Here is a 24768-nt window from a genome sequence, read left to right on the forward strand (position 1 = left end):
TGTTCAGTGACACTGGACTAGTTCACTCTGAAACCCTCTGGTCTGCAGAAGTTCAGACAATGCTGACCGTGGCTGGACAGGCTAAAAGGAAGCATTGAACAGGAGAACGGATGGTCTAACGTACAGGTCATGCAAATGTGTAGGCCGGACAAATAAAAAAGGCAGACGGCAACAGACGGTAGAGCATCCTGATATATAAGCCAGAAACTTGTGCTCTGCACTGATCAGCAGCCATGTCTCTGTGTGTTTGCAGTAGGAGGCCGTGTGACGGTGCAGTCATGCATCAAATGCAAATAAACAGCATCATGTTTGAAACTGCAGGGAGGTGGAGAGCCAAGGTGATATTATGGGATGGACATCCACTAGTTGTTGCTACATACATATACAGTCAGCAGTGCACTTCATTGTTTTGTGTGACCTCCAAGTAACAGTGATTTATGATCCTAATATTTGAACTCCATCCTTCTGTGCTTCCACTGTAGGTCATTTACATCATACTCCATAGGTGTTGATATCACCTGGCCTAAAATGAAACCATAGCAGTAAATGGAAAGCTGCAAAGTCATCATTTCACTTCAGCGCTGGTGCTAAAACAAAAATGTAATACATTAAAATAAAAGAGGCTGAGGACTCTGACAAATCCATCTACCTGAGCAGCACAGACCTGTTACTATAATGTTGTTTCTCTGACTTGAGTCATTCATTTGCACTTTACCAGAAGACAGACGGCCATTGAAAGCAACAGCTCGACTGTGAGACGTGTTTATGGCAGATTTAAACTGAACATTTTTCAAATATTTTCCCACTTGCCTCTAATGACGTCTATTCAGCTTCAGCTTTAATTGCAGCAGATTTGAGATCTTTTTTTTTTTTTTTTTTTTTTTTAAATCAAACTGTTATTTTTCAAGATACTGACTCTTGGATCATTTAAAGGGGTCGAACACATGAGGTTTTTTTGGCATCTCTGGACAAAAATTCCCTTTTGAATTGGCATTTAAGTGGTATAACAGAAAACAGGCAGTCTCCTCCGTTCTTTATTTTAGAGCAGCTACCTTGTGACAAGAAGTTTTAGTCACTCTGAGTCACTTGGAGACAGATAAGGTAGATACATATTTGACAGATGTGATTATCGATCACTGTTTCATTCGGTCAGATGCAACTGTGCTGCTCCGTTCCTTGACTCAAAACACAAACTTGGAAAAGTATCTTTTAAATTGTTTACTTAACTCGACCGGATCTTGCACTTTAAAAAATGGCTGGTGACTAAACTACATTGCACTTTAAAAAATTAGTGGAATTCTTATTTTTGTGTTATTACTAAATTATCACCTTTTTTTTTTTTTTTTAATCTTATTTATCATTATCACTGATCTTTTAAGCTGGTTTTCATTATGGTATGGTGTGTGCTGTTGACCTCTTGGCAGGGTTGCCCTTGTAAAAAAGATCTCCATCTCAATGGGATTTTATCTGGTTAAATAAGGTTACATAAAATAAATAAAAACCTTTATTTTTATATGTTAATGTCAGAAAGCATCAGGCTATATTAATAATAATCTTTTATTTAATATTTTTGTAACAAGAAAGAGTAGGAGAAGGATGTGCCCTTTCAAATGTACAGAAAAAAATATTTTGTGTTGTGAATAGAAATGGGATTTAATTAGCATTTTAATGATGTCAGTGTCATTATCTATTCTGATTATAAGTCCAAGTCATGAATAGGGGTGTAAGAAAATATCAGTTCTGCAATATATTGTGATATTTCATTTCACAAAACTGTATAGATATTTTTAGGTATTTATTCAAATGCAGATATTGTGGAGGCTAATTTTAGGTTTTTTTTTCCTTTTTTGTTTCTATTTTATTTATTATTTAACACTCTTTTATTCAGTAATGTTAGTTCCTTTGTTGGGATTGAACTAAAATAATGTTCTGATGCTAGTTCTGAACTAATAGAGTATGAACATTTGAACAGGATCTTAAACTGTAATGTCTGTAAAACATCATTTAAGTTTGAACAAAGGAACATTTTGTGATATAGCATTAGATCCTGTTGGTATCAAATAAAAATGTGTTCAGTATTTGTGCAGATTTACGGTGTAATTCAATTCTTCAAGGAAATAATCCTAAAAAAAAAATTGCCCTTTTTAACAGTATTGTGATCCTAGTATTGTGATTTGTATCGTGTTAGCAGATTCTTGCCAATACACAGCCCTAGTCATGAATCTCCTCATTCATTCCTAATCGATTTTCTGAGGAAAAAAATTGAGGAAAAAAAAAAAAAGGCTATGGTTCTGAGCTGGAAGGAACTTGAGGTCCTACAGGTTATTTTAAAGTGTTGGAGGATGGAGCAGGAGACTGACAAAAGTAACATTTGACTAAAGAAGAGCTGGAAGAGGTAGATGAGGAGGAGGAATCAGATTGCTGCTGGCAGAAAATGAATAGATGGATGTTTTTCAATACACAACTGTCACAAATACATGCTGTTATTTGTTTGCTACTGGAGGAAAAAAAAATGGTAATGATTGAATCAGGCATACTGATCTGAAATAAGAATTTCTGCAGCTCATCAGGATTTGACTCACACAAATATAAAACAATAAAATAAAGACCTTATTGTGTTTTCACAATAGGAAGATTATATGTACAAAACTGGTCAAATTTACTTAGAGTTATGACCATCAGTGTCAATGAAGAATAAAATAAAGTACCTGAGCCCATCAGCCTGGTTCTAAAATGTTTCAGATACTGTCTTTTTGTTATTTCTATGACAGTTTCCTGCTGTAGAACCAACAGCAGCCCCCATCATGTTTGGGTTGAAGCCCCTTGGTACCTGGTTTCCATTTCAGACATACCTAGATCAAATCTTTCACCATGATCATCATTTACATCAAGCAAACTGGGTGAAAGGACCAAAAAAAATATCAAGGTGCGAGTGGAGGAAGTTTAGATTTTTTTTTTTTTTTTTTTTTTACTTTTGAACATTATTCTGAAATATGCTGCTGATGGCGACACGGTGGTGCAGTGGCTAGCACACGTGCCTCACAGCAAGAAGGTCCTGGGTTCGATTCCAACACCAGTCGACGGGGGGTGGGACCTTTCTGTGTGGAGTTTGCATGTTCTCCCCGTGTCTGCGTGGGTTCTCTCCGGGTACTCCGGCTTCCTCCCACAGTCCAAAAACATGCACTAATAGGTTAATTGGTTAATCTAAATTGCCCATAGGTGTGAATGTGAGAGTGATTGTTTGTCTCTATATGTCAGCCCTGCGATGAACTGGCGACTTGTCCAGGGTGTACCCCGCCTTCGCCCCTATGTAGCTGGGATAGGCTCCAAGCGACCCCCGTGACCCTAGTGAGGATAAAGCGGGTTCAGAAAATGAATGAATGCTGCTGATGGCTACATATTTACCTGTGCATGAATAAAAATCCTGATGTGCTATAGAAACCATGAATATACATTTGGAATCCATGTCCCTATTTCAGGTAAAAACAGGTATTTTTCCTCCCAGTAGCAAAATTATTGTTGACTGGTGTAAAGGGGACTGTTAAGTTCAGCAATATAATGTACCTATGGATCAGTCATTTTAGAGCCGCTCCATACTGGTCCTCTCCTTTATGTTTAAGGAGCAGCAGGAATTAGTGGTTCAGTAGTGGATCTCAAAAACTGTCCAAATAAAACCCAAACTACCAACATGATCAGACACCAGTCAGGCGTAGTGGGAAACTTTTTTTTTTTTTTTTTCCATATTTGCTGGCTGGTGCTGCAGAGGTAGTGGGACAGTGAGGGGTGGGGTGGGGGGGTCTGTCAAGAAGCGCATAACAGCATAATGAAAGGAGGAGGAGGAGGGTGTGAAAGGTAGTGTACAAGGTTTAAGGAGGGGTTTTCAATTCTGGCAGAGTGGGTCAGGGACGACAGTGAGATTTAAGAGGGGGGTGAGGGAGGATCTGTCTGTGCCTGTCTGAGACTCGTGCTTGGCCAGGTTCTCCTTGTGCTCATAGCCCAGGGCACACTGGTCCTGCTTCTGCTCTACCCCATACTGCCCTCCAAACCCACGCTTATAGTCTGCAACACAACACATATATGGACATATAAAACACCAGCAGACATTACAAACACAGACAGTGTGTAAAGAGACAGACAGACGGACAGACAGAGATAATGACACACCCAGTAAACCCCTCAAATCCCGCACGGCAGGGGTGTCAAACTCATCTTAGTTCAGGGGACACATTCAGCCCAATCTGATCTCAAATGGGCCAGACCAGAAAAATAACAGTGAAAAAAGTTAAATTACATTATGAAATTACATTATGTTTACATCTACAGGGTGTCCCATAAGTCTCCATACATAGGAAAAATAAACGTTTCTTGACATAAACCATTTTTATTTATATAATATGCTCTATATGACTGCCATTTTGACGGGAACACATTTCAATGCGTGTCCTCCACTGCTGAAGAACTATAAAGAAGAAATATAAAGAAATACATGTTAGAACCATGGAATGTATTATGTCTCCTATGTATGGAGACTTATGGGACACCCTGTACAAAGTTTCATTAAAAATATAAATAACATGAACGACCTGAAATGTCTGAAGGAATATAAGTGCAGCTTTAACCTGTTACGTCTCAGTTATTTATTTACACATGTACATTACAACTAACAGATCGCACTGAATCTACAAATCCACAAAACATTTAGTAACAGGCAGAATATTGGTCAAATTACACTTATTTCTCTTTCAGGGTTTTGTTCAGGTTATTCACATTTTTGTAAAAGGACAGTTTGTAAATGTAAACATTTTCATGTAATTTTAGTTTTTTTTACAGTAAAACAAAGAGAAAAATTAGAGTTTATAATAAATTTCTAGGTTATTATGATACTATTTTACTGGTTGGACCCACTTTAGATCACGTTGGTCTGTTGTGAAACCTGGACTAAAATGATTTTAACATCCTTAATTGTTAATATCTTCAGTGTAATTTTAGCATTTCACAAATTCATCCGACGGACCGGATTGGACCCTTTGGAGGGCAGGTTTTGGCTGACACCTGTGCTGTATGGAATGAACAAGATCATGAGTCAAGGCTTTACACTCAGAAAACAGGAACATGAGCATAAGCTGGTTTGTCAGTGGAATAAACAGTCACCTCTTTTTCCCCAAGCAAATAAATTGTTTTCTTTCCTGTATCTGGTTTCTGTTTCAGGCTCTGGTGAAACAAATGTTTGTGACATTTACTGTGGATATGTGAGCTTTCAGGGTAAGATCAGACAACACTTTGTCCAGTACATTGGACCGTTGTGACAGGTGGACATTCAACTTAGCATTTTCAGTCCCTCATATTCATGGTAGTTGGGGTTTACAGGCTGTAGAAAAAGTTTTTTCTCAAAAAAGTCAAGTTTTAGAATACCTCTATTTTCTTTAACCCTCCTATTATCCTCAAATATTACTAACACATTTTATTCTTAGGGTCAATCTGACCCCAGGGGTATTTACCTCCAGAAAATGATTTACATTAAATTGTTGACCAAGTTTTTGTGTCAGGCACTTTGTTTATTATTATTATTATTATTATTATTATTATTATTATTATTATTATTACTACTATTGTACTTGAGATGATCATTTTAGAGGGGAGGCCTGTGTAGCTGGAAAGACTTGGATGTGATCAACTCCAAGCCTACATTGTCTTCCTCATTTTGGCAGGAGTTCACAAGTCCAGCTGTTTCCCACATGCCCACACCATGAGAAGTATCAAAGTTCTGGTGGGAATAGTTGTTTTCCCCAACCCCCTGTTATGTATCAACTCTGCCCCTGCAGGTGTGTAGATGTTAGGTCACACACACAGACACATTTTACACAGCTAAAACAGCTTGGGGTCAAATTGGCCCAGGAGGAACACCAATGTGTGCAATGTGTGTTCAGCACAGAAAAAATATGATCATGATAATTTTATGCCTAATCAGTTGTCGCCTTCGAAAGTCATGAAATATGAAACAAAAAAACAAAAAAAAAATTAAGTCAACTACTAGTTTTTGAAGAATAAACATTGCATGGGGTCAATGGCTGAGGGTATGCTAAGGATAATTAGAGGGTTAAAGGGTACCTGTGGTGAATTTTCATTGTGAGTCATTTCAAAAGATCATGTATAATACTAACAATTCCGTCAGGTAACTTATGACATAGCCCATTGTCAAGAACATGTGAGTAGGCCTACTAATTCACTGCTCCATCAGTCAGTCATAGTCAGTGACATGTTGATTTAATTCATTATTAATTAATGAATTTTCATCATAACATTTAAGTGTGGTCAATACTTTGACATTATAAATTGAACTATTACTTAGGATCTCTAAAAATATTTTTTAATCTCCCATATTCAGTGACTGCGCTCTTGTACGATGTGTAGCATTTCAATGGACAGTAATGGAAATGAAGCCCAGGAAGTGAGGATTATACTCATGTTAATGCATATCAAACAGGCAGTATTTTGTATTTAACACAGAAGAAACTCCACAAAGCTTCAGACAGGAACACATTCAGCTGTCAGTGGTACACTGGCAAATCCTTACAAAGTCTGCTCTAGATTTCACAGAGTTTGGGTGTCGTTTGGGTTAAAATGTTTTCCTTTAGTTGATGATAGAGTTAAGTGGGGGGTCAGAACCATCATTATTACCATACCTGAGTAAAACGGTTGGGAAACACCAGAGCAGATAATAATCAGAATACAAAACGCTTAAAGACCAAACACAAAAGGATAAAGCATTATGTACAGGAAAAGACATTTACTCTGTTGTGATGCTTTTCATATTGATTTTATATTCATTTGGTTTAAAGTGTTGTCCACATGCAAATAATGGCAGGTAAAAACTCTAAATTCACTTTAAATTCAATTTAAATTCATATTTTGGGAAAAAAGGAGTGCAAAAGACACCATGTAAACTAGATTGTGTAAAGTTTGTTTTCTGGCATCCTAAACATTTGTTATACATATCTGCCTCAATGGTTAAATAAATACCACAACTTTACAAGGAAAACAAAGGCTGCTGCATTTCCTGAGAGCATCATTTTTAAATGAACTGAGGAGGAAGACCAAGTTCATTCAGTCTGTTCATATCTGCTCCTGCTGTTCAGAACTTGACTCTTATTTTAGTTTCTCTCCTTTAGTCTACTATTTAAAACTAACAGCAGACGCAAAAGGACAAATGTGAAGAGAAAGGCTTAAAAAAATAATTACAGATCCAATCGTTGTTTTTTTTTTTAATGTTAGATAAACCAGTGTCTCCACACTTTCAGAGACAAAAGGATTTCAGATGTTAGTTTCAAACCTTTTCACTAGTATCGCATGTTTGACTCATTCTACCATAGTACACACACGCAAATAGAAATCTGAGCTGTGGTTTTACTTCCTCTATCTCAGCCTGAATGGGACTTTTCACAGTAGTACATTAAGGTCATAGACCACATTCAATCCCACAATGAAACCACATTAGAGCTGATATGTAGGACTGAAGAGGAAGTTTTACATTGAAAAAAATGTCGTCTGCAAAACTCAAAGCCAACGTCACACATAAAAGGCTCATGTTGAGTGGATAATCCCTGTGTTCTGTTCTTCCTTTTGTAATAATTTAAACATAAAAAAAAAAAAAAAGAGAAGAAGAATGTAGGATTATGTGACAGCGGTGCACACAAAAAAAACAAAAACATAGAGTTGATTCAACACTAATGATGTATTCAGTGTCATTTCATTTCTCCATAAACCTTTGGAAACCAAATCTGACCACGTACCTTTCTGGGACTCATGAAGCTGTAGTTTTTCCTGATGGTCCCACCCCAGTGCTGATTTATCCTGTCTATCTGTTTGGACGCCAAACTTGCCCCCAAAGCCTTTCACGTAATCTGCAGAAAACACACAGAAGAGGCAGAAAAGGATGTTAATGTTAAATCTAGAGCCTCATTTGGTCTAGTGGTTAAATGAAGATGAGGGTCAAATCCATGCCATGTAGTCACATAATTTAAACACTTTTAAACTTTAAAGAAATATTGATGTTAAGATCTCAAATCAGCATGAACAGGATGTTCATGCTGACAGCTGTAGACATGATATGTTCCAATATTTTTGTCCATATAATTTATAAACATCAGTATTTCCTTAAAGTCTAATGGGATATTTTTTTCTTCCTAAGTGCGATGTGAAGAAAGTAGATGGTTAGTTGTGGTAGAAAAGTATTATTTACAGTCAGAGCACAAAAAATATGTCAGAAATTTGGAGGAAGAACATGTAAAATCATACTCATGGATAGGAAAAAAAAAAAATCACTATTTAGAGAAATTAAGTAAAAACCATTTCTGAGGCATTTTGGAGGCAAAGATAACAATTTAAACCAAACTAACTAAAGCAATGCAATGATATTTACCACAATAATAAACTATATTAAGACATTTGTCATTACTGTTTTATATCCCACACCTGTTAGAAAAGAAACACCTGAATTCAACATGTCCCAATACTTTTGTCCATATAGTGCATCTAATTTGAATATGTTCAGTGTTTCACATTGTGACAATGCAGCCCTTTGTCTGTACAGAGAAGCATTAACTTCATTTATGAATGGAAAATATATGTAAATGGATATTTCTAGACTGGAACTTCCCTGTGTTCAGTCAGACTGTTTGATCGTATAGATCAGGGGTGTCAAACTCAGATCCTTGAGGGCCGGTATCCTGCATGTTTCCCTCTTCCAGCACACCTGACGGTTGTTATCAGGCTTCTGCAGAGCTTGATGATAGGCTTATCATTTGAATCAGGTGTGTTGGAAGAGGGAAACACCTAAAACATGCAGGATACCGGCCCTCGAGGATCTGAGTTTGACACCCTTGGTATAGACTACAGTATATGATGACAGATGAACATTGTTTCATATATTATGATATTTACCAATTTATTTTATGTGCCACAAATCACCCTCTTTACAAAACTGTGTTTTGTAAAGAGTGTGGGATAATGTTAGGACACTGTTTTGCAGGCAAACGTGCCTCAAGGCAATAGAGGAGAGTGAATGTCACATACATCACACGGATTCTTGACTGTAAAGAAAAAAGAAGGGCTTCCTCTGTCACATGGACATGATTAAGGTCTGAAAAATCTGACATGGACTTGGTGAATTATGCTACAGATCATTCCCTCAGACTCAAACACCACTCAATGACCAACTCATTTGTATGCAGTTAAAGGAGTGATATTTTGCTTTTTTTAAAAATGGAATTATGCATTTTCAATCATTTTTTGTGGTCTACATAAACTGTAAATGCTATGCTTGGGTCTGAATTCTTCATTAATTCAACTCCACAGGTCCATCTTCAACCCTATTTCTGAGCAATGACACCAGAAAAGTCGTTTTGAGCGCTGGCCCTTTAAATGCACGTGAGCCACTTCCCACCCCACCCCCTCCAGGTTGTTGACTGTGCTGCTTTGTCCTGTTCAGCCACTTGTGTTCGTTAATACAACCAACAACTGAACATTTTATGCAATCAGCCTGAAGTTTGGACATATTTTCAGTATGGACTACAACCACTGCTGCTGACAAACAATTATGAGAAATGTTCGTCGGGAGTCTTGACCTCATATGAGCAAATGTCGTGATGTAACTAGTTATAAAACGTAACCAATTAAAACGGGTTGTAGAAATCCACTAGATTTTTGCCAGAATGAATATAAAGATAGCTTTGCAGCACCTGGAGGGTTCAAAGTCAAACTTTTTGAACTATTAGGGTCCAAATACATAATAAATGAACTAAAGACTAATAAAAGTGGGTTCAGCAAAATATGAAAGTTGGAGTGTTTTCTAATTGTGTTTTCATATTTAGGTAATTGAAAATTAGTAAAACGTGTGCATGAACAGATAATCAAAAAATGTGATTAAGTAAAATGCCAGAGTGAAAATGTAATTAAAAATAGGTGTTTTCATGTGGTTAATTCATACAACCCATTCTAGACACTAGAATCTATTCCAGTATTCCATTACCTTTTTTGGCTCATGACCCCATTTTAACATCACAAATTTCTGGCAACCCCAGACATTCAAAACTGAGACATTTGTTTTTGCTAAAATTAATTTGTTTTTGATCATGTAATAGTTTGCTATACTATGTCACAAATAAATGTTAATTTTAGACGACATTTAGTCTATATAATGTATATTATTATGAATGGAGGCAGAAAAGCCAGGTTGTGATTACTGCACAGAGTAAGAATTTTATTTTCCTTGGTCAGGATATGTTCAGTCAGTCCAGCTTGTATTTACAAGGCTGACAATTAATACTGAACAAACAATAACTCAAACCATGAATTATGAAAGAGCTGCAGCATCTGAAACTGACCACAAAAAACATTTGAAAGATAAACACAGCGCTTCAGTTTCAGACTCGGAGTTTGTCATGTCTTTTATGAATTGGGATTGTCTCTGTCAACTCACCACATATTTTTTTAATCAGTAAGTTGTTTGATGAATTACTAGAAATTTCAGGCGACCCCATTTGAATTCCAGGCGACCTTATGAGGGGTCCCGACCCCAAGGTTGAAAAACACATCTATTCACTGAATTTACCAGCCTTCTTTCAGTGTGACATAGGATCCCTGCATTTAGCCAAAGCTACAGCTACCTTTTATGACGTTTTGTCTGGGACAGCCCAAAACCATGCAGAACATACCTGACTTTAAGTGAGTATCATTATATAATATTGTTACTTCAAACAATTCCTTTTACTGAGCCAGCTGCATGATGTGCAACATGTCTTTATAAGCAGAAATGTGCATTATTTATCTTCTATTCTGACCTTGAGTAAGTCATTTCCATAGCTTTGTTCATGCTGATAAACAACAAAAATATCAGCGCTGTTATCACAGTCTGCACCACACATACAAACTAAAGCAGCCCAGTGCATTGTGGGGAATCCATTGAGGCCGTCGTTGCCTTGTACCCTTTATCTGTGAGCTGTGACCGGCCTACGGGGCAGTAGACCTACATGGACTCAGACAGGTGTGGCAGACGTGAAGCTACAGGTAAACCTGCCGCGTTGTCGTAACAGAGTCCAGACAAGCCGAGGCAGAGATGAGGGTGTGACTCCAACAGAGGCAGAGGACACACAGACCCACCGACTGACAGAGCACAACCCAATGAAACTAAAAACAACTAATAACAATAGGATCACTGGAAAAGGGTTCACCTTTCAAAATCTATTTCAAGGACACCAAGAGTTTCTTTAGCATCATAACATTTAGGGTCATTGTGGTACTGCAATTATCTTTTTTATATTTTAAGTTCCATCAGTTTGTTTTTCAAAGTCAGATTAGTTTAAGTGTATACAGAGTTTTATTATTTTTCAAATTTATTTTATTTAATTAATTTTAGTGTTTTTTTTTTAATTTCTCTGCTATTACACCGATACTGTCTAGATGAAAGACAGCATTATATCAAATATGAAGGAACAACTGGTCACAGAAAATTAAGCTGATCTTACCTGTATTGTGCTTGGTTTTAGTTTGTGTTGCACATTTTTTTCAAAATGTGAATCTTTGTTTATTTTAAATTAAAGAAATTATTTCTTCAGTGCTAGTTTCACTGTTAGTAAATTATAAGACCTCTGTACTAAGAAGCTTTCACTGTGAAAAAAAAAGCAAACTGTAAAAAATGACAAAGTTGTTATGATTAACAAAAGCTACAAAAAAAAAAAAAAATCAATAAATGTCTTTCATTGACTTTAAAAAATTAAAATGACAGTTTTCAAAAAGAGTAAAACAAACTAAACCCAACACAGAACAATGTAACATGAACTAAAATGAAAGTTTCCAATAAAATCAGCTTGGTTTCCTTTTGATTTAGTTCCAGGTGATAATTCCATTCTATGAAAGAATGTTCAGAGTTCATGGCAAACAAAAATAAAATAACTTTGCATACCTTTAATAAACTCCATTTTTTTTTCATCTACAAATAAAAAACTACAACAAACTAAAAACCTATAACTGACACTAACACCAAATAAAAACTCCATTCCTGCAGACTTTTTAAAGTGCAATGTCACAATGAATAGAGACAGAAAGAAGCCCAGAGTCAGCTTTATATTCTTGTTTACATCCCTTGTGGAATGTTTTTACGTAATGTGACAGAAAGTCAATGAAGCTACTGGCAGCAACAAATTCAGCCGTAACTGTTTCATTGTCACATGATTAAACTGTCAGTGAGCCTGTTTACATGCACACTAATACTCCAGATCATTATCTGATTTCTAGAGTTGTCAGATTATTTAAGTGACCATGTAAACAGGATAATCTGATCTGTTTTATCAGATAACAGCAGTAACCCGATTATGAGAAATCAGATTAATACACCTGGATTTCTCCCCAATAATCCGATGTCTTCCTGCCTGTAGACAGGTTAATCTGATTTATTTTGTTCTTTTACATCTGTGTATGTGTAAATACAATTAAAATCGTAGAGAACGGAAGTTACGTAGTCAAACATGAGCGGAAGAGAACAGGAAGTTTAACTCTACCATCACTACGTACGTTCATACTCTGAAAGAAATCTAATAATGGACTGGAGCGACTAAACCAGGGTTTTTCGATTATCACATTTCTTAAGTGCATGTAAATGTGTTAGATCTAATTATTAGACTTTTATGGTCATGGAAACAGGCTCATTCTGAGAGAAGACTTGTGGAAAATATTACATACAACCAGGATGCAATTTGTCAAAAAAACAGAGGGGAGGGTAATGTTTTTTTTGGGGTTTTTTTTTTTTTTTTTTTTTGGTTGGAGCGTGGGAGGGGCAGCAATTATATACATGGGGGTGTGGTCTACAACTAACTTAACTAACACTGGCATGAAACAAAAGTGAAACTTTCAACGTCCAATTCCCCGGTTCTATTCCTCTATTATAAACGAAATTTTCACAACTTCTAACCTGTATCCACTGGACCCCCTCCACTGCTCTATGGGCCCCCCCACAAATGCTGAGCCCCATGAATTTGTCACGTTTACCCCCCCTTTACAGTGCCCCAGTGCATGGGGATGTTCGTGAATTCAGAGACGGCTGATAGTTTGGTTAGTGCCAGTAACGTAGGATATAGGTGTCAGAAAACTGTCACAACCTGCCTGTTATTTCAGTTGGTTGGTTGCCACCCCCCCCCCCCCACCAAGGATGAAATTTATTGAGTGGAAGTAAGGATGTAAAACAAAACTAATCACACCCCAACAAATCGCACCCTGCATACAACTGTGGCTTCATGTGTTCTTGAGTTCAGTATTGGAGTTCAACATTAAAATTGAGCCCATCCATGTGCTGCTGATACTGACCTTTCTGAGACTCGTGCCGTTCTGTTTTGCCCTGGTACTCAAAGCCGACGGCGCTCTTGTCCACTTTGTCCGTCTCGACGCCATACTTGCCGCCAAAGCCCTTGGCATAATCTATCGATGATCAGAATACAGAGGGAGGGTGACACGGAGAAAAGTGAAGAAAAGTCCAGGAGAGAAGTACCCACATCAACCACATATTCAAGACGATCTGAACATAAAAATACTTTATCTGCCACTTTAACAATAAAAATAACTGACTTTATTTATCAGTGAAGTGACCTGAGAGGAAACATAACCAAGAGTATTTAAAAGGCAAGAATGTACTTCATTGAAATATGACTTTCTCTGAGAAAACCAGCTGGGTCTTGCCCAACTCACAGAGGAATTACATACTACAAGGTGCAGGCAAGTTTATGCCAATCACCAGAGATCTGAGATAAACAGGAGCAAAACAGATTAAAGGAGGAAGTCATTTTGAATGTAAAGGTCACTTCAGTTCAGGAGGGCTTCTACAGCAGATTTAATACAAAAAAATAAAGACTATAATGACAAAGTATTAAAACAAACCCCAGCTACATTACAAAGAGCATTTACTGCAGCCGTATGTGAACAGGCACACAGCAGAGGCTAAGAAATGACTGAAAAAATGATTGAAATGAAAAAATGCAAAATAACATGATTCATCTGGTCTTGCGTGCAGCTGTTCAGGTAGTGAATGAGAGTATGTGTTAGCGTCTTTCCTTCTGCCATGTTTCCTCCGTCTCCCTTCGTTAATAGGAACGCCACATGGCAGGGAAATCCAAACAAACCTTTCTGGGACTCGTGTTTCTCTGTTTTGCCTTGGTAATCGAAGCCCACTGCGCTCTGGTCGACACGATCTGCCTGAACTCCGTACCGCCCCCCAAACCCAGTGGTGTAGTCTACACAGCAAAGCAGGGGGCAAGGGTCAAAGGTCAGGGTGAAGCAGCATGGCGGCAGTGGCCAAGAAGCAGCCCAATTCCAATCCCTCATTAAAATGGAGCCAGAATTAATACTTAAACTAAACACTAGCCATCAACATATTCAGTACCATCATTAAACATCATTTAATATTTATTGGATAAACTTAAGCTGAAAAACTATTGTTGTTGACTTTTGTGCTTCACTTTAAAAAAAAAAAAAGATAACTGGTGGTGTTAAAAGACAAAAATGTTTACATCATTAAATATTATCAGTTGTAACTTTCAAACTCAGTCTGAATGACAACTATAAAATCCTACAACAAACCCCCTTAAATACCAGTACATTTATATAATACCACAGTTGGTTATGATAAAAACGTATTTTTTTTTTACATTAAATGTCAGCCAGGATAGTTAGTATTATCCAAGTTTGTGATACATCAATAATCACTAACAACCCTCAGGGAAAAAAACCAAAAAACATATTGAGTAAAAGCGTCATCAATATGAAAATATTATGCATTTCTATTATATTATTGTCCACTTTAAATGAGTTTAATCTTTAAGACAACATCAGTCTTCAGCATAATTATTAAATCTTCATTCATTTTCAGAGCTTTAACCCTTTAAATGCCACTATTTTGACATCATGTTTCAATGTGTTAAAGAAAAAGTATAACTTCTTTTGTTACTGCGTGTGCGCACACACTATTTTCCAACATCTACACTAACACACACATCAGTACTTTAAACATTGGTCTATGATCCTCTGCAATACAAGAAAATGGAAAACAAAAAATAACATATGTTCCCTGTAGGGCAATAAGAAAAAAATAGCAAAATTTGAAATTAATAAAATGTTGAAATCAGTGTGGCATTAAATTGAAACCTTCAATGAAAAATGCTCTTATATTTTTGTGGGTTTAAACTGGGACATTCTGCCCTTAAGAAGCTGAGTGTTAGTATTCCTGTTACGTGAAGCACAGGAGTAAAAGAGCTGCACCTCTGAGGTAACAACTGGAATTGGGCTAATGCTGTGCATTTCTGTGCAGAGGAGTCTGAAGGAGGTGATCACAACACGAATGAAGGAGTCATGGAAAGCAGCAATACTAACAGCTACAAGACCAAAGGGAGGGGGGGGTCCTATTCATACAAAAGGCAGTGCATAAGAAACTTACAATATGATATTTGTGTTTTGGACTTTTGTCCATAATTAATTTTAAGTTGAAGAGAAATATGTGCTAAATTCCAGCTTTCATTTGAAATGTTTCCACCGTCATCAGAAGAGCCATTTAAAAACCAGAACTTTATTTATGCCACATCCCCATCTGGATTAGAAGGGCTGTGATCCTGATTCTGTAAATAGTTTATGGATGTGAGCATCCCCAAACCCCTTTGGCCTTTTTCCATTTGAAATGTAATATGTTGAAGTCACATAAAACAAAAACATGTGACTTCTCTAATACTTCGGCCAGGGATGTCAAACGCATTTTAGTTCAGGTTCCACATTCAGCCCAAACTTATCTCAAGTGGACCGGTCTAATAAAATAATAACAGTGAAAAAAGTACAATTACATTACGAAAATGTTTACATATACAAAGTTTCCTTGAAAATGTAAATAAAAAGTGCAATTTTAACAATACTATACCTCAGTTTATCATTTACACATGCACATTACAATCTACAAATACACAAAACATTTAGTAACAGGCAGAATATTGGTAAAATTACACTTACTTCTCTTAAGATGTTTCAGGTAGTTCATATTGTTTGTGAAAGGATAGTTTGTAAATATAAACATTTTTATGCAATTTTACTTTTTGCACTAAAACAAAGAGAAAAGTTTGTAGTTGTCATTATCTATAGGTTATTATGAAAGTATTTTACTGGTCTGATCCACTTTAGATCATATTGGTCTGAATGTGGAACCTGAACTATAATGATTTTGACATCTGTGATTGTTAATATCTTCAGTGTAATTTTAACATTACACAAATCCATCTGACAGGCCAGATTGGAACCCTTGGAGGGCTGGTTTTGGTCCATGGGCCGTGTGTTTGACGCCTGTGACTTAGACACAGCACTTAAATTTACAGTGTGTCAGGAAAAACAAGCAAAGCAGCAAGTTATCTGCTGTTAAACACATTTTTCAGATTTGCTGCGGCTTTACAGTGCAGCGCTGGCAGAGCAGCTCCTGATCAGCAGAACAGGAGCTGACACGGCAACCAATCAAATGTTTGTCAAACCCTTAGTGTCTAGTAAAATCATCTCCTGGTGGTGATTTGGAAAGATCACACACTAACAACATCTAGAAGGCTTAGAAATAATGTCTATATATTACATCATCTCTTCACAGAATAAGGAACTTGACTGGCATTTAAGAGGAGATGACTGTAGCTGATCCCAGACTGGAAAACATGCCATAAAGATGAGTTGTGACATCACCTTTCTGTGACGCGTGTTTCTCCGTTTTCCCAGCGTACTCAAAGCCCACAGCAGACTAGAAGAAGAGAAGAAGAGGCAACTAAATAATTCCACTCACCATGACTTCCCCTTTCTGTGTGTGTACTGCATGTGGATATAACAGACCACAGTGTAGAACAGTTGAATATTAGTAAAACCATGAGATGCTGATGATGGACAAATTAATTGTTAAAATAACTTTGCATTTGTTTAAATGTTAAAGTTACAGATGTGACCACACATTTTCCTAAAAAAAAAAAAAAAGAAAAAAAAAAAAAAAGAGAAACATTTAATTCCAAAAGTAGTGTGAAAAGGCTGAAAGATGGGTGCAAGGAATTATACTTGCTTATGTAACACAATTTTTATATTGTGACACAATTTGTGTACAATTTCATTCCTAGTTTTTCTTTTGATGTTTGTTTATATATTTGTTGGTGTTAATGGTTTGATAGCATTTATCATTTCTACACTGAACAAAAATATAAACGCACCACTTTTGTTTTTGCTCCCATTTTTCATGAGCTGAACTCAAAGATCTAAAACTTTTTCTATGTACACAAAAGGCCTATTTCTCTCAAATATTGTTCATAAATTTGTCTAAATCTGTGTTAGTGAGCACTTCTCCTTTGTCCTTTGCTGAGATAATCCATCCACCTCACAGGTGTGGCATATCAAGATGCTGATTAGACAGCAGGATTATTGCACAGGTGTGATTTAGGCTGGCCACAATAAAAGGCCACTCTAAAATGTGCAGTTTTACTGTATTGGGTGGTCCAGGGGGGTCAGAAAACCAGTCAGTATTTGGTGTGGCCACCATTTTCCTCGCACAGTCTTCTTCATGAATTCTCTGAAACAGCTTTGGAGATGGCTTATGGTAGAGAAATGAACATTCAATTCACAGGCAAAAGCTCTGGTGGAGATTCCTGAAGTCAGCATGCCAATTGCATATTCCCTCAAAACTTGTGACATCTGTGGTATTGTGCTGTGTGATAAAACTGCACATTTTGGAGTGGCCTTTTATTGTGGCCAGCCTAAGGCACACCTGTGCAAAAATCATGCTGTCTAATCAGCATCTTGATATGCCACACCTGTGAGGTGGATGGATAATCTCAGCAAAGAAGAAGTGTTCACTAACACAAATTTAGACAAATTTGTGAACAATATTTGAGAGAAATAAACCTTGTGTGTACACAGAAAAAGTTTTAGATCTTTGAGTTCAGCTCATGAAAAATGGGAGCAAAAACAAAAGTGGTGCGTTTATATTTTTGTTCAGTGTATATATTAACAATCCATAAATACTACAAAATTCGACACATAATATACTTTTTAACAGGTATTTAAGAAAGAAATTGTAGGGTTTAAATACGTAATGGAACAATGACTTTTTCAATCTGACCATTTCCAGTTTGTTTGAAACTTTGCAGATATTTTCAAAGTTTACGTGTAGACTTCATTACAGAGTACAGAACAGAGCAGTAAGTCGGACTTTAAATGTCAGTACCTGGTCAACGCGATCTGACTGCACCCCAAACTTCCCTCCGAAGCCCTTGGAGGTGTCCGTCTGAGAGCAGTGCTTTGACAACTTGCTCTGGTAGTCATGACCCACAGCAGACTGGAAAAAAAAAAAAAAAAAAAAAACAGACAAAACAGTTTACACTCATCATTTACTAAAACATTTGACATCATTCAAAGACTTTGGACAATTTCATACTGAATGTCTAATCCAAGGACCAAACTATAGATCATTTCTTTCTTTTTTTTTTTTTTTTTTACATTGTATACATTCAGTTTGTTTTAGTTTCTCAGTGTAATTTTGTGAGTGGACTAAATGACAGTCATGTCATTGTCGTCTGTGTACTGTTCCCTCTGCTCTTCACATTGGATTGGTTTAAAGATGGTCTGTGCCTGATCTTCAGCTTAATTCTTTTCTTTTGTTCACTGTCATGTACCTGAACCAAAAGTCTTAACCATCCAAAAGGTTTTTTCCACACTTTAATAACTGAAGGTTCAGACTGATCTGGACTGAAAACACTGATCCAAAGCCCAGCTGTTCAGTCCAGTTAATGACAGCTGTATTTGTTTATGGCAGAAAGGTAGCATTATTTGCCCAAAAATGTAAAATACTAATGCTGAAAGATAATAGTACCTCAAAAATGAAAAAAAAAAAACAACATTCCTACACAGATTTTTTTTTTATGATGATGTTCAGTTCTATATTAGTTTGACTTTGATCTTTAGGTGAGCACTAGTTCAGCTTCTAATAAATAATAATAAATTATTTTTGTAATTTTCAGAGCTCACTACCTATTTCTGAGTGTCTCACTAAAGTTTCAAAAAAACATGTACAGGCACATACTTACATAGCCTGTCTAAATTTCTATCCAATCAAATTCACAAACATCCTGCCCCCTTAAAATTATCTGGAGACCATTAACAGACAAAACATACTTTTAAAATCATACCATTTGTGCTTTTCTTTTGATAGTGAATGACAAGTGTGCAGGTCTCCTTTACAGAACAAGGACGCTGATCAGTAAAACATGGAATGTTGAGCTTCACCTTTGATTGAAAATGTGCTTGTTGAACATCCACAAAGCTTCATACAAATGAAGCTTAAGCACGTTGACCACTTTAATTTTATCAAAGTGGCTGTCAGAGGAAGAAAATGTTGTCTTTGTTAATAAAGTCTGACTCATATCTTTTGTATAATACTTTTGCTACAAAAGGCTGTGACATGAGAAACACAAAAGAAACTTAAAAATAGGACCAATGGCCCTGTATCTCACTGCCATGTTCTATCAAGAACAAGTTGAATTTGCGAGGTTGTCAGGTTCTGCCGCCATCTTACGCTACGTTCAGACTGCAAACAAATGTGGTCCAAATCACATTTTTTTGCCCATATGTGACCTGTATCCAATCTGTTAAAGACAGTTTGAACAGCACAAATATGACTTTTAAAATCCAACCCAGGCCACTTTCACATGTGGTCCTAAATCCAATATGTATCTGATATTTTGCAATGCAACTTCAGTCTGAACGGCCAGGTCACATTTATCTGACCTTTACGTCATTGAAATGTGAAAAACGTCACAATTCCGCATCCCAGAAGGAGGAGGAGGAATGATGGAAGAAATAAAATTTGAGACGTACGTCCTACCCAGCAGTGCCATTTTAGAACGTCTAGATGAACTAGGAGATGATTTGGGACCAGTCACAAGGAGGAGTTATGCAATACCGTCTATGACAAAACTCCTCACGTTACATTTCCTTGTGTCTGGATCATTCCAGTGCACTGTTGCCATTAGTGCTGGTGTAACCCAGAGCAGTTTTTCCAGCATACTGTCTCCATGACAACAACCAGTAGCGCAAGCAAAATCCTCATTTAAATAGGGTGGTCTCCAAGACTTTGTACCTGTTATCATTTGCGAAGGCAATCTTAGTTGATCACCCATGACACGCAAATAAGTAACACGTGCATTTTTTAGCGTGAGCAAGCAAATTTGTGCCTGTTATTTGCGATCTTAGTAAATCAGACCCTTAGAGTCCTGTGGTCTTTAAGCAGCAGATCAATCTCCCAATAGAAGTGGGTGGTCCTTTCACTGGAGAAGAACTCAACTAATTAGATGAAAGTCCGTATATAACTTCCTATCAGTCCTCAATAGTAACTATATTGATATCTCTAACCATTTCCACTTTATAAGTCATTAAAATATGGACCATTATAGGTAAAGACAAATTATTAATATTGCAAAAATTCATTAAAAAAAAAATCTAAACATAAAATTTGTCAAAGTGTAAATACACTTTGTAGACATTGTCCAAAGAAAGGTTCACTGTCAAAACTGTTCAGCGTAGGTCTATTATAAATGGTTTTGAGGAAGAGAAGGGAGGATACATACAAGGGAACACTAGAGCTGGAAACACCAGCGGTGGTCTGAAGTGGAGACGCTCTGACTCATCATAGCTGAAAACCATGTGGTATAAACAGTGCTCACTCATCACATTCATGCTGTCCAGAAAGAGAAAGGTGTTGATGGACAGAGCTGCTAGCCAGGAAAGATTACAGAGTGTAAAATGGACACAACTGAGTCAGACTGTTCATACGCACACAGTGAGATGACCATTAGATGAACTGGTGTAGAACAATCCAATAGATAGATTCTTCACAATATAAAATACATCTTAAAAATCAAGCTATCTTATATGAAACTATCCTTTCACAAAAATTGTGAATAACCTGAACAAATATGAATATGGAAGAAAAACAATTTTCTACCTGCTACTCAATGTTTTGTTTTGTTTCTGTAGGTTATAATGCACATGTGTAAATGATAAACTGAGGCATAATGTTGTTAAAATTGCACTTAATTTTCTTAATATACAGTATTTCAGTTTTTCATGTTATTCATATTTTTTTAAAGAATAGTTTGAACATTTTCATCATGTAATTTTACTTTGTCATCAGTATGTCTGTCCGTTTGTCAGTGACACATCTTGTAATCACTCTAAATCTGGAAAAAAAACAGCTGGAACTATAAAATGTTTACCATACACATACATACATCATGTATAAAGCTTGGAGAAGTTCTGAAATGGGTGACCTGGTTCTATTTTGAGGCCTACTTTTTTCCAAGATCAAATGTCTGAAAACAGCATAACTCCTGTTATGCCTCCTCCTGAACAGGAGGGGGCGCTCCACTGTGTGCAACCCAGCAGTCTGGTTTGGATTCGTGAAATAGGAGAATCTTGTCCTCTAGCAATTACAGAGTCCTGACTCAGCGAATTGGATCAGGATGAGACTGTCAATAAGTGGGTTTGGGACCCTGATCCATCTGGACTGGTCACCTGAAACCACTGGGAAAAGCTGAGGAGCAGGAGTGATGCGGTGGTGAATGATCCGGTTTATTGAAGTGAACAATGGGAGCTAACTCTTTCATAGCAGCTCGTGATTAGTCATGATGTGTGGTGGCGTTTGCATGTATGAGCCAAAAGAACTGTCTCTCCAAAAAGAGCTGGAATTTCCACCAATAATGCTTTTATGACAATGACACGTTCTGTAAAACTGTGACAGTCAGAGAAAAAATCTGCTCTGAAATGTCAACATGTTTTCAGGCTGAGGGAGTCCTGCTATGTACTGGTTTCACTTCAGAGAAAAGTTTGGAGTTGTCATTCTCTCTAGGCTATTATGTTATTATTTATTGGTCCGGCCCTTTTCAGATCATATTGGGAGGCTGTGGACCCTGAACTAAAATGAGTTTGACACTCCCTGGTTATAATAACCATCAGCAATTTCCATTATCATTCATTTTGATGGATACCGGATAAAGAAAAGTCATTAGTATCAGACATGACCTTTGTACAAGTCTTTTCATTTCTTACCTTGTCCATGCGATCCTGCTGAACTCCAAATTTCCCTCCATATCCATGTGAGGCCTTAGGCATGACGTCCATCTCTTTCTGCTTCAAGGAGCTGTGTTCTGTTGACACGGTTTCACGCAGCCGGTGGATACTAACCCACAGAGAGACGTTAGAAGATACAGTTTGGACAAGATTTTCACTTTGCATTCCATTTTATGTGAAAAACATGGTCTACTTACTCTATGTGCTCCTGATGCCCTGATCCCACCACTGTCTTAGCCCCCCAGCGCTGCTCCTTCTCTGACACATCATTCTACAAATCCAAAAAATAGTCAATTTTAAAAGCTGAGAAAAGGAGGATCAAGCATAGAGTAGAGATGTAATGATCTAAAAATTTCATATCACGGTTATTGTGACCAAAATTATCATGGTTATCATTATCACGGCATTGTTGAAATGTGCTCAAAATGTTCAAAAAGTACTTATACACACACTGACATAATGTGACCAAGTTGTATTTTGAAAAGACAAATAAAATAACACGCACAATGTACTTTCTGTTGGCAGAAACATTAATATATTAACATGTAAATATCAAACATACAAATGTGCATTAAAGATAGCACCTTATGGCCATAAGAGATATCTGCACTAGGGGTGGGAACTGAAAGGATTTGATCAATATCAATGCCATTGTCGATTCTGCTTACCAATCAAATTCCTTATCAATTCTCCTATCAATTCCTGAGTGGTTTATTGAGTGGGGAAAAAAGTAGTTGGACAGGTCATAGTGGAGCTTGTTTGACCATTCCCATATCAAATCATTCATAGTGTCACACATATACATGGTTGTACACACACAAACACAAAGTAGAACACAATCATATTTTCCTGAACTGTTTAACAAACAAATGTAAATAATCTGAATGAAGATTTTAAAACATGTTGGGTGATCTGCTCCAGACTGGTCACTCCTGGTGAGTGACAGACAAATCCCAACAGTGGCATATGGTTCAGTTCCTCTGGAGGTCAGTCACTGGATTTATTGTTGAATTTCCTTCAGTTCATAAAGCCTCCTCTCCTTTGGTTTTTCCACATATCGTGTCTTTGTACAGTTGAAGCTCACTAATTTGGGCCCATTTGAACTGGCATGAGTTTGTCCTGAGTATCTATATTCAGACAGTTTCTCTGCCAGGTGAGAATCTGAAGCAGCGGGGGCTGGGGAGGGGTTAACACGAGCACAGACTGGGTCTGTGCACTCGGACCAGTTCCCATACATCCCTCTCTCTCTCACTCTGTGTGCACTTAGACTGGGTCTGTGCGCGAGCCCGTAATCCCCAAATCTCCACAGCATTGTCCATGCAGGTGCCTTCAGCCATGTTTTCACAGGCCAAACATTGCAAACTGCACATACATGCCTGGAGTGCCGCTGCTTCTCCAGGAAATGAGCAGTATCAGCATGAGTTTTCAAAGTGCAGTAATTGAATGCGGTTTTCATGGTAATTAGAATTTAAATGGTAATACTAACCATTGGAAATTTTACCACGGTTTATCGTTATACCAGTAATCGTTACATCCCTAGCCTGGAGCAAAGATAGATAAGGAGGTGTGTGCAAGTACCTCGAAGTCAGGATCCGTCTCCCAGTCATCTCCTCCATCATCTACAGCCACATTGACTGACTGTCCTGCTGCTGCCTTCCACATCTTTACTGGGTTATGCCACACAGACTGAAATACAAGAGACATCCATTAACATATTCCCTCAAATATTTTACACATACAAAGTGTCCTGATTAAAGAGGCTTCAGTTTTTCAAACAGTCCAAAGCACATGCTGTAATGCCTCAACAGACACTGGACAGATCATATGCAATGAAAAGCTGAAAAAGAAAACATGAAATAAAGAAACTCTTGCAGTCGTGTATGTAACATGAAATTGGGATTATAAAATCCCGCTGATTTGTGATTTCAATATGAACCAGTTTTAGAAACAGTTGCCATTTTTTCCATTTAATTGCTACTTCAAAAAAAAAATTTAATTACAATTTTTACTAGGGTCTGTACCTCCTGTGCGTGGGGATGTTTTAGATTACTGTAGGCAATATTCATATTTGCAACTGTGAGTCTACCGAAGGAAATGTATGAATTACTCATTTGGACTTTGTCTCCCTCCAAGCTTAAAAATGCAAACTCGACTTTACATTTAAAAAATTCAAAAACTTCTGATCTTGTGTGTGTGGGGTTTTTTTTTTTTTTTTTGGTTTTTTTCTTTTACTATTTCTGTAATTACATCATCCTAAATAGACCTACATCAGGACCTTTTAATAGCAACCTTTAGTGATTATACAATTACAATTTATTGACTGCAATAGTCCATTTAATTTGGCCACCTGCCAATAGGGGTCATATACCATCTCTTATAGCATTACAGACACTTCAATAAAATAATAATAGATTAAAATACATCCCAGTACATGATTTGAATAAATTTGTCAGTTTTTTTTATTGAACTCTCTCTTTGTGAAATGCGCTCAGTGAGTCAGTGTTTATGAGTTGGACACTTATAGTGACGGAGGCGGTGGATTTGGATGTGCAATGGATGGTTTGATGGTTTTACCTCCGCCAAGGAGGCTATGCTTTTGTCGGCATT

At 37.1% G+C, this 24768-nt stretch overlaps 1 protein-coding gene across 7 annotated transcripts in view; it reads right to left on the minus strand.

Annotated features, from left to right (window-relative positions):
• cttn (cortactin) overlaps positions 1-24768 on the minus strand; it is a 50555-nt gene that overhangs the window by 7077 nt on the left and 18710 nt on the right. For 3 of the 7 annotated variants that reach the window (XM_030163115.1, XM_030163112.1, XM_030163114.1), the window contains exons 2-10: positions 23740-23847; positions 22359-22432; positions 22141-22270; positions 18263-18373; positions 16744-16798; positions 14166-14276; positions 13357-13467; positions 7791-7901; positions 3952-4059 (exon numbers count right to left, since the gene is read on the minus strand). In XM_030163115.1, the coding sequence (XP_030018975.1) occupies positions 3952-4059; positions 7791-7901; positions 13357-13467; positions 14166-14276; positions 16744-16798; positions 18263-18373; positions 22141-22270; positions 22359-22432; positions 23740-23823 (895 nt within the window). In that variant the 5' untranslated portion in view covers positions 23824-23847. The remainder of the gene's footprint in view (positions 1-3951; positions 4060-7790; positions 7902-13356; positions 13468-14165; positions 14277-16743; positions 16799-18262; positions 18374-22140; positions 22271-22358; positions 22433-23739; positions 23848-24768) is intronic. The other 4 variants (XM_030163129.1, XM_030163121.1, XM_030163117.1 and 1 more) reach the window with 4 other exon arrangements.

Source organism: Sphaeramia orbicularis, chromosome 3, assembly GCF_902148855.1.
Source record: "Sphaeramia orbicularis chromosome 3, fSphaOr1.1, whole genome shotgun sequence".
Classification (NCBI taxonomy): domain Eukaryota; kingdom Metazoa; phylum Chordata; class Actinopteri; order Kurtiformes; family Apogonidae; genus Sphaeramia; species Sphaeramia orbicularis.